Raw genomic sequence first — 11,416 nt, forward strand, 5'->3', positions numbered from 1 at the left:
GTTGCCGGATTATTTATGAATTGGTGCCATTATCCTTGAGAGTACAGAGACAACTCCTTGAGATGCCAAATTCTGACCGTATCTCGTCAAAATATTTGCTAGTCTGAATGCGTAATCTTCAAACGATTGTAGTATTGAAAGCTTTTTTTATTTTGTTATATTTACAATTAGAACTGTAACACCGTAAAAAGTTACATCCTTGCGTCCCAATAAGAATGTACTATTATTCAATAAAATTTTACATTTATCGTCAACAAAATAACAATTATTTTTTAATATATATTGTATACACAAAAGTTGTTAACACAATAATTAATATTAAATCAAAAAGTGATCACCTCCTGTTCCCATGTCGGCGTAATTCTGCTCAACTCGGGGGCACGTCCGGGCAGCTGGCAGCCCCGCCGGCCCCCGCCCCGCGCCGCGCGCCCCCCGCGCCCTCTCCCCGCCGACCCCCGCTTCACTTTCGCACGGTCGCGAACTCGACGCGACACTGCTTTAATTGCAAGCGCTGCAAAACCGGATTTATAGTCTCGATACAGACTCCGCTGTCATGGCACTCAGCGTATAAATTAACTAAGTCGAGTGTAAATTTAACTCTGTATTGAGACTGATTGCAAATTCAAGCATAAGGGTTATTTCTTGCTTATATTATGAGCGGGCTGGACTAATTTGCATTCGGTGCATTGGCAGGCTAACACTTGCGTTCAGGGTTTAGCTATTATACTTACTGTGTTAATTATGTAAATTTGAATTTCATTCAAAAATTACTAAAGATTTCGATTCGTAAAGCTTCTTCACCTTAAGCTTAATATTAAAATACAAATAGAGCGAACTGGACGACAAAAATAAATATAAATCAGAATCTAATTAGTTTTATATAAATTATAACACTTTACTTACCAATAAATTAAGAACTAAATAAAAGTTCTACATTCACACCATCAACAAAGAACAAGTGTAAGCAGCCTGTAATCAAGGAAGTACGGTGAGGTGCGCAAGAGTGCAATTATCGTCAAGTGCCTAGAAGAGACATCAACGCGCGCCGTCACCGTGACGCTCTGTGGGTGGCAGTTTATTGTTGTTTTTAATCTATTATTTGTATAAATAATAACGTTTTTTGTACTATTGTTATCGATTAGTAGATAGAGTAGTCTTTGGTGTTTATTTATTGTAATATGATTTGGATGATGATGTAAATATGTATTAATGTTTAATGCTGGTTTAAGGTATATAATAATACTTATATAGGTCAGTTACACTCTAAATTCCAAATAAGGATCCGTATTTTATATCCTTCAGGATCAAGAACTTCTGTGTAAAACTTCGTCTCTATACAAAAGCTTTAGTGCACGTAGGAAACTTATATACACTTTATGTACTTTAATGTGGTCCGAACGATAAGTCACACTATTACTAAACTACTAATACTAGAACTTATAAAGTTTTCACTTGACATTATTACGTATCCTTTTCTTTAAATAATTAAATAAAAGATAGATTTGTGATATAAATACCTACCAAACGAGTTACTAGGGAAATGCATCAAATTCTATTCCAATACAAAAAAGAGCGTTTGAGCCGAGTACACGTGTCAGGAGTGAAACTTCTTTGGCAACATTCAAAGATACTAAAATCATCGCCTTATTCCATGACGTGACGGCATTGCCATGATGCGACCTTAAGATTTTTACCCTCAACGCGTCTAAAGAAATTTCACTTCAAAACGTCAAACTATCGTTTCATTCAACTTTTACCATTTCTCATTAAAGATATCGTCCTACATCTTAATTATCTCATCAAACCAATAAAACATATGCACAAAAAATCTCAATAAAAACCTCAATTGCTTAACAATTAAAAACTTGTGAACAATGCTTTTAATTGTGAACAATTTTTGCAAAAAACATCGTAATGATAGCAAAGATCACTCATTGCATACAAGCTTGCGTTCCATTCCTAGCCTTATGGCTCTTAAGGACCAAGTGTCTCTAATTGAAAAATCTACACTTCTACATTGTAGGCAAGTCTCTTTTTATATTATGTCGTCTGTAATTAATGGGCAGTGAAGTACGTGTAAACCTTCGGACACTTTTAAAAGATACTATGTTGTTAATATTTATGGGTTAGTGGCTAGTGCTGCTTTTTAAAATGAAATAAAGCCAGAAAATTTCGTTTCGTTTCTCATTAACAATTATTGATTCGCTTGGCTAATCCTATTCAAACAGCTACAGAAATCAGAATACTAAAAATGTTAGATTTGATTTCTGACTACAAATCTCACCAGATTACAATTCCTATAAGAATCAAATAGGAAAACAGTTCTATCAAATAGATGTAGTCACGTAAAGGTACTTCATAGAAGGTAATACCTACTCTTAAAAACAGCCGCTTAATAATTGGAAACATTGATACTTTATCAGACTTTATCAGTATCCCGCGTGAAGACAGTTAATTTCAATATAAACTCCGCGAACCGTATTTCAATTTATTAGCGACTTCCTTTAACGGTAATACGAGAACTACCCGCACTAGAGACTAAACTTGCATTTATCTTGAATCAAGATTCGTCGATAATGACTCGTGAGAATTAATTGACAACTAGAATTCACAAATTCATTTGCATATTTTATTACTTCGGACTATTCAATCCACGATATTCGAAACACTTTAATAAAGTTAATCGTTTTATTTTCTTGCTTTATTTATTTATAAATCTAGGTAGAAAATACCAAATGATTGTCACGATTTATTTTAATCAAGATTAAACTTCATTCTCGTTTAATTGTTAATTTGAAATCATTTTTTAAAGATTGAAAAAAAAATTGGATGGTTCGATATTTAAAATCACTACATACACATAGTATAAAACAAAGTCGCTTTCTCTGTCCCTATGTCCCTTTGTATGCTTAAATCTTTAAAACTACGCAACGGATTTTGATGCGGTTTTTTTAATAGATAGAGTGATTAAAGAGGAAGGTTTTAGTATATAATTTATTAGGTTTTAGACAAAGCGGGCGAAGCCGCGGGCGGTAAGCTAGTTTTATTATAAATTGCTATCTTCAAGACTTTACTCCAAACAATATTTACCTAAATGAAATCCTTATTGAAAACAACATTAAATAAGTGGTAAATTTTATTAATTACTAGCGGTCCACCCCGGCTACGCCCGTGGTACATATTCACGTTTTCTCTACATAAGAACCATCCTCGTACTTCAAGAAATGTAATAAAAAAAGAATTAACGAAATCGGTTCACTTGTTCTCGAGTTATGCGCTTACCAACACATTTTGCGATTCATTTTTATATTATAGACTAGCGGTCCGCCCCGGCTTCACCCGTGGTACATATTTACGTTTTCTCTACATAAGAACCATCCTCGTACTTCAAGGAATATAATAAAAAAAGAATTATCGAAATCGGTTCAGCCGTTCTCGAGTTATGCGCTTACCAACACATTTTGCGATTCATTTTTATATTATAGACTAGCGGTTCGCCCCGGCTTCGCCCGTGGTACATGTTTACGTTTTCTCTACATAAGAACCATCCTCGTACTTCAAGGAATATAATAAAAAAAGAATTATCGAAATCGGTTCAGCCGTTCTCGAGTTATGCGCTTACCAACACATTTTGCGATTCATTTTTATATATAAGAAGACTAGGTTTCCGCCCGCAGCTTCGCCCGCGCAGTCATAGAAAAACCCGCATAGTTCCCGTTCCCGTGGGATTTCCGGGATTGCGTCATTTTCCCGGGATAAAAAGTAGCCTATGTCCTTTCTCGGATATCAAAATTTCTCCATACCAAATTTCATGAATCTATACATATAATAAATCTGTAGAAGGGTCAATTCTGTACATTGAAAATATTGAAAAAATAAATAACCAGGGGGTGTTATTGGATCGATACCAAACCCAAATATGTGATTAAAAAATTTTTTGTCTGTCTGTCTGTATGTTCAGGAATCACGTGAAAACTAATGGTTCGATTTCGATGAAACTTGGTATAATTATACCTTATTATGCTGGGCGTAAAATAGGATACTTTTTATCCTGGAAAAATGCGTAGAAAAAAAAATCTTAATTTTTCAGTTTTATCCATAGACGTTGTTCTGTAGAACCGCGAACATACGTTACGTATTATTATAGGCCTAGCCGTATAGCCGATGGGTCCAATAGATATTTATAAGATGTCATTGTCAGAGTTACTCAAAATGGAGAAATAAACCATCCACGCGAAGACCGACATCCGCGCGGACGGAGTCGCGGGCGGAAGCTAGTATGAAATAATAAGGTCGATAAAATTCAGACTCGCGACACTAAGGGTTCATCCGTAGGTACAACTGCATCGATGCAGGATTAGGACGACCGCGACGCCGAATATTTTTTTTTTTTATTTTAAAAAAGATTAAGTCTATTTTAAAGTATCTAATTTGTACAACATACGAACTCACCAAAATTTCTTCAATATTAATCTAAAACCTCTATCAACTTTTACTCACCGTCAGAAGAATATATGATCGAAAAACATTCTAATACCGCTGAGAATATGGTAATACCGAAATGGCGTTAAATGTACGAAGGTTGGATAAAACACAATATCTACATATATTTCAACACAATCCATCTCGATTAATTCCCTCAGGCTACAATGTTCAATGCCTAACCTCAAATTATGTACATACGAAATTTCTGTAAATAAAACGAGCGTGACTGTAAATCTGATGTGTTATTTAGTATCAAATCGATAATAATTAATCATTCAGTTGGAATTCTCGGGGTTAAACAAATTAGGTCAATTGATTTAATTAATGCGTGTACTAATTTGTTTTTAATTTATATTATATGTTCAGGTTCATTCAATGCTGGGTGAAAAATTATAACATTTCGAGGTGATCGCATACTCGTATCGTTACATCTAATAGGTTTTGATGTTCATAGACTGAATATGAATTAGCGCAAACATAAACGTAGGTATTTGTTAATCCTTTGAAAGTTATAAAATATAGAGCCGATTAAATTTACATAAAACTTTACGTTTGTTTTATCAAGTTCAATTCATATACCTACTAAAGCTTAAATCTAACCGCGATTCACTTGTTGATTAGTAATTTCATGTTTCTCATAACCGTTAAATAAACTCCTAATATAAATCGTGGATTAAATCCAACTTTATAGAGTTGCTATTATATTTAACTATTAAATTGAAAACTGCATCGTTTTTATTTCTATGTATAAAACAAGACATTAAAATTAATAGTTATGTTTCTGTTTATATGTCTTAGCAAATTAACTTCAAAAATCTTTAACAGTTCGAGGGTAAGTACTTCATACAAAAATGTATCAGAAACTTGTTAAGTCAATAAATAGTAAGTACTGTGTTAAAAAATTGTGTGGCAAAATAAAATACATCTCACGGAATATTTCTACAAGAAAATTCTTTATTTTATAAGCTCTAACAAGGTTTAAAATCACAATTAAGACGTATCGGTCAATCTTACTGAATAACGTAATGCGACAAGGTGACGTCAATCACCATTAGGATAAACGGCCCGTGAACAGTAACTAGACATTAGGTACACGTTTCATACGTCAATAATCATAGTATGTATATATGGCTTAAATAGGGTATGCAGTGTAGCGACTTGCGACATTTATGTTTCAAACATGATTACGCCAAACTCGACGCACAAGCACTTACCAAAAAGATTGAAAAGTCTTCTTCTTCTTTTTTGTGTATGGCTTTCCTGATCCTAATGGGGACGGATTCTGCCAATGTCCAGTGAGACGTATGTACAGATCATGATTGATATTTTATTTCAATGACTTTTTTTTGAAACTAGCTGTTGCCCGCAGCTTCGCCTGCGTGGAAAAGATAAATAAACATGATACAAATTTCCATCCCCTTGGGGGTAGAATTGATCAAAATCCTTTCTCAGGGGACGCCTCCTTTCAGCCCGATCCGTCCAGTGGTTTGAGCTGTGCGTTGATAGATCACTATATCAGTCACCTTTGAGTTTTATATATATAGATTATAGTAGTCTCTGATCATCTGTTCAAAATTGGACATTCGCAGAATCCATCAGGATCAGGAGTTGCCACTAAAGAAAAAGAAGCTGTGGTTAGCTTTTAAGAGTGTATTGATATATTATAGTAGGAGTAACTTTGTTGTTACCGTAAGGGATGTGAAATCATTGCGTAAAGTAAACAAAACTTCACAAAGGGGTTTCCATTTATCCGTTGAGGCGAAATAAGTCCACTGTTGGATAAGACTACCTCAAAATGAAGAGTTAAGGTTAAGGTCAAGTTTCGGTATCTATACATGAAAAGTAAAATTATTATAAAGAATCTAGCTAAAGCTTTTCTGTATTAGATATATAGAGAAAAAGGCAAGTATAATAAAATGTATAGATTCCAAGCTTTCATGTAAGTACTTATGAAAGTATGGTACGTGGTAATTAATTTTTAAGGATGTTTTAAAACGTTGGAAACTTTAATAATTATGTATGGAATTATCATTTCAATTTCAAAATTTTCTACTTAGGTATGTTATGGTACTCATAATATGCTAGGTACATACTCATATGGTAGATAATATTTATCCTAAAGCAGTCAGGTCTAAGTAAATACTTTTTTTTTTACATTTTTTTAGATGTTATTAATGAGCAGATAAGAGGACTAAGTTCATAAATGAAAAATCTATATTTAAATGCATGTATTGATACCTATTTACTAAACTATTTATTTATTTAAACACAGTTATTTCCTTTTTGTGTTTATACCTATTTTGAACCATTCTATTAACCCGTAGACCATTTGTAAAATACAAATTCAGAACCATATCCTGCTAGGGCAAAGGGGGAATCGAACAACGAGTGTGATCGTTGATTGTCTCAAACAGGAGCGGTGAACTATGCACAGTGCAGCGGGCGGGCGGGGAGCCGACGCAACAGGTTTGTGTTTTAAATTCGCGATAAAAAATATCTGCACCGTCGTGTCATTAGCCGCGCGATGTCCTCCGCCCCGCCTGCATTTATTAATCTTATTCGGAGAAATCGGCGCATCACCCCCCCTCCACCCTGCCCCGCCTTGATGCCGCTAGTGAGTGCCGATTGATATCGATCTTTTGATGTGAACAATCTTTGAGTTTTTGTCGCACTTGATGATGCGTGTTTATAGATAGCATGAATAGGTAAGTAGTTAATAGGGTATGACAATATAATATAAGTGTAGGTAATGTACCTATTACTTTTCTGAGTAAAACAATTGGTGTCGTTTTTTTGCATTAAACTAATAAGCTACTTGTACCCTGACATTCCCAAAAGATACGTATTAGAAATAGATAAACACAATAGAATTTTAGCTTTCATACAAGACCTGCAGATAACCCACCTGAAAAAAATATCCAACTTTTATTCCATTCATCGCAGAACAGATAATCCGGATAGTTTGGGCTGAAGTCCGCTTGAGCAAACATAAATATTTTATAATACCGTTTGCGCTATTTCTCATCTTAAGAATAGAGACTTAACATCAAATACATTTTGTCATAATTATTATATTTAAATCATTAAAAATCTAGATCTTATCGATAAAGCAATCTTATCGATAACACCACAGCCCTACGTACTCGTTCACTCAGCATGCGACATTACCTTGAATATGTTACCCACATACGCAGGACAGGCAATATAAAAACCAGCACTGACTTCATCGAATTTCACTGTACTTGCCATAAAAAGTATTTTTAATCTGTGATCAAAAATGGAGTTTCGTTTCAGGTTTGCACGGCGTTGATTTTATCTTTAATTGATATCGGGTGCAATTTAAGGTTGATATTCAAATGAAGGCTTCGCAAATTATTCGATCATTGTATAAATACATTCGTTTAGCATTTTACTGGTTTTTATATTTAAACACTGCGTTTATATTATAAACAGAAATTTATAGTTTTATATTTATATTGAGTCATAGCTGTGGTCATAGCTATTTAAATGGTCAATGCCTCTGGTTAAGGATGTATTATAGACTAGCTTCCGCCCGCGACTCCGTCCGCGCGGATGTCGGTCTTCGCGTGGATGGTTAATTTTGAGTAACTCTGACAATGACATCTTATAAATATATCAATGGGACCCAAATACGCCTAGGCCTATATTAATACGCAACATATGTTCACGGTTCTACAGAACAACGTCTATGGATAAAACTGAAAAATTAAGTTTATTTTTTTTCTTCGTATTTTTTCAGGATAAAAAGTATCCTATTTTACGCCCAGGATAAATAGGTATAATTATACCAAGTTTCATCGAAATCGAACCGTTAGTTTTCACGTGATGTCATCACATACAGACAGACAAAAATTTCTTTAATCACATATTTAGGTTTGGTATCGATCCAGTAACACCCCCTGCTTTTTATTTTTTCAATATTTTCAATGTACAGAATTGACCCTTCTACAGATTTATTCTATGTATAGATTCTAAGAACTTAGTTCATACTATAGTTTCGTTGTATAAAATTCGTACTACTGTCTACCGCGTTCCGATATATTTCAGGAAAATATTAGTATTCACCACTTGTTCCAAAATCTATACATATAATATAATAAATCTGTAGAACGGTCAATTCTGTACATTGAAAATATTGAAAAAATAAATACCAGGGGGTGTTACTGGATCGATACCAAACCCAAATAGTTATGTGATTAAAAAAATTTTTGTCTGTCTGTCTGTATGTGAAGGCATCACGTGAAAACTAACGGTTCGATTTCGATGAAACTTGGTATAATTATACCTTATTATCCTGGTCGTAAAATAGGATTCTTTTTATCCTCGAAAAATATGTAGAAAAAAATTAATCTTAATTTTTCAGTTTTATCCATAGACGATTCTTCTTTAGAACCGCGAACATACGTTGTGTATTATTATAGGCCTAGTTGGCCTAGCCCAAGCCTAGCCGTATTTGGGTCCAATAGATATTTATAAGATGTCATTGTCAGAGTTACTTAAAATGGAGAAATAAACCATCCACGCGATGACCGACATCCGCGCGGACGGAGTCGCGGGCGGAAGCTAGTAGATAATAAAAAGATATAATATCTTCATTTTATAAATTGTTTCAGAATATTTTAGGTAGGTATGTACCTAACTACAAATTACATCAAAAAAAAGGAAAACCAATCACATCATATACAGCCGTTATAATGGTAAACAATAGATTGACAGCTATAAAATATTTATTTATTTTTTATTTAAATCCCTACTATAAGCTACTAATATTATAAATGCGAAAGTAACTCTATCTGTCTGTCTGTCTGTTACGCTTTCCCGTTTAAACCTCTCAATCGATTTTGATGAAATTTGGCACAGGCAATCTTTGCACCCGGAGAAAGAACATAGGCTATATACCTTTTATTGCGAAATATGTACCACGGGTCCACGGGCGAAGCCGGGGCGGACCGATAGTAATGTATAAGTAGGTAGGTAGGTAGATATCGGATAGGTAGGTATATTATTTACGTAATTATATAAATTAGTAACAATAAAATACAGATGTTTTGAAATTACAGACAGACACTTCAATATAAATTATTGTACAATTATTGGAAGAGCATTAGGTTAAGGTTTAATTTAAATCCCTACTAATATTATAAATGCGAAAGTAACTCTATCTGTCTGTCTGTCTGTTACGCTTTCCCGCTTAAACCTCTCAATCGATTTTGATGAAATTTGGCACAGGCAATCTTTGCACCTGGAGAAAGAACATAGGCTATATACCTTTTATTGCGAAATATGTACCACGGGTCCACGGGCGAAGCCAGGGCGGACCGATAGTAATGTATAAGTAGGTAGGTAGGTAGATATCGGATAGGTAGGTATATTATTTACGTAATTATATAGATTAGTAACAATAAAATACAGATGTTTTGAAATTACAGACAGACACTTCAATTTAAATTATTGTACAATTATTTGAAGAGCATTAGGTTGTTTAATATAATTCTTTGAAGTGGACCAGAAGAAAAGACCGAATTTTTTAGGTACCTACAATACTAACTGCACAATAATATTTCCTTAGAAAATTAGTAGCGATCTTTTTTATTCAAATATAATAATGGATGAAAATAAATACCAACAACAACAGTAAGTATAAAAGAAGTAACCTGCGTATGTGGGTAACATATTCAAGGTAATGTCGCATGCTGAGTGAACGAGTACGTAGGGTTGTGGTGTTATCGATAAGATTGCTTTTAAGTATTTAGATATATTCTAATCCCAAGGATAAAATAGTTAATACCTTGAAAATAAATTTTATTTGACAAATGGGCAAAGCTGCACGTAACAGCTAGTATTTCATAAAGCATGTTGCCTGGAGAAAGTATTTTCAACATTTCCCAAGTAGTATTTGATTATATTCATAACAGACTTTGTACTACTCACAACTTTTAATGAAAATAGATATATAAACTAAAACACTTACTTTCTTAAATAATTTATTATTATATTAACTTACATAATAATATTTACATAGATATTAACATGAAGCTTGTTATTTGGCAGGTGCAGGGGCCGTTGGAGCGGCTGCCACTCTTTGTTGAGCTGCTGATAACTGTGGAGTATCCGTAGCTAGAGCCCTCAACTGCTGTTCTGCTGCAGCATTCACCATTTTAGTCACATTTGCCTTCATTTTATTCTTTTCCACTGCCTTAAATTTACTGCGCACTGGCGCGTTATTACGCTTTGTTACTGCTTTTCCTTTCGCCTTCTTCACTTTCGTGCCATTTGGCAACTTACTTTTTACTTTCATTTTACCTTGAGCCATTTTTATTGTTTAAATTCGATAGTTTTATTTAATTTTACAAATATAACCTCTGTATTCTGTAAACAAATATATCACAACGTGAGCAAAATGTCAAAACAAACTTGAAAGCTGTCATGTGTCAAGCATGACATCCGTAAGACGCGTTCACAACTTTTAAAAGTCATGAGAGTATCGTTTCTATGTATTTAAATTAATATTATATTTTATATCATTGAGCGTTACTCTAATTTCACAAATTGTTTTAAGATTACTAATTTCTAGGCTCACAGAATGATTGCTCTATATTTTAAGCTATAGTCAATTTATTTGTTAGTGCATAATTTTTCAAATACGGCCTAACGTTGATAAAGTTAGATTTAATCATCATAAGAAGTGATAAGAATATAATCGATGTAGTATTAGAAATAGACTGACCTATTTAATAAAAATAGTATTTATTTTATTAAAAATATACCTTACAATATCCAAAATATCTTGAACTCACAAATAGGATAGGAAATGGACTTTTATTATCTCAATTACTTAAAAAAAAGTATTGTGTCACTGTTTTTATTATATCCATTATTACAAAAGTATAATACAGCTTATTGTTTTAAA

At 33.7% G+C, this 11,416-nt stretch overlaps 1 protein-coding gene across 1 annotated transcript; it reads right to left on the bottom strand.

Moving 5' to 3' along the window:
• Positions 1–10,473: 10,473 nt before the first annotated feature.
• Positions 10,474–10,914, bottom strand: LOC123693658. The gene has a single exon (XM_045638846.1). The coding sequence runs from the start codon at positions 10,817–10,819 to the stop codon at positions 10,547–10,549; it is 273 nt and encodes a 90-aa protein (XP_045494802.1). The 5' UTR covers positions 10,820–10,914; the 3' UTR covers positions 10,474–10,546.
• Between the last annotated feature and the right edge of the window lie 502 nt (positions 10,915–11,416).

Source organism: Colias croceus, chromosome 1, assembly GCF_905220415.1.
Source record: "Colias croceus chromosome 1, ilColCroc2.1".
Classification (NCBI taxonomy): Eukaryota; Metazoa; Arthropoda; class Insecta; order Lepidoptera; family Pieridae; genus Colias; species Colias croceus.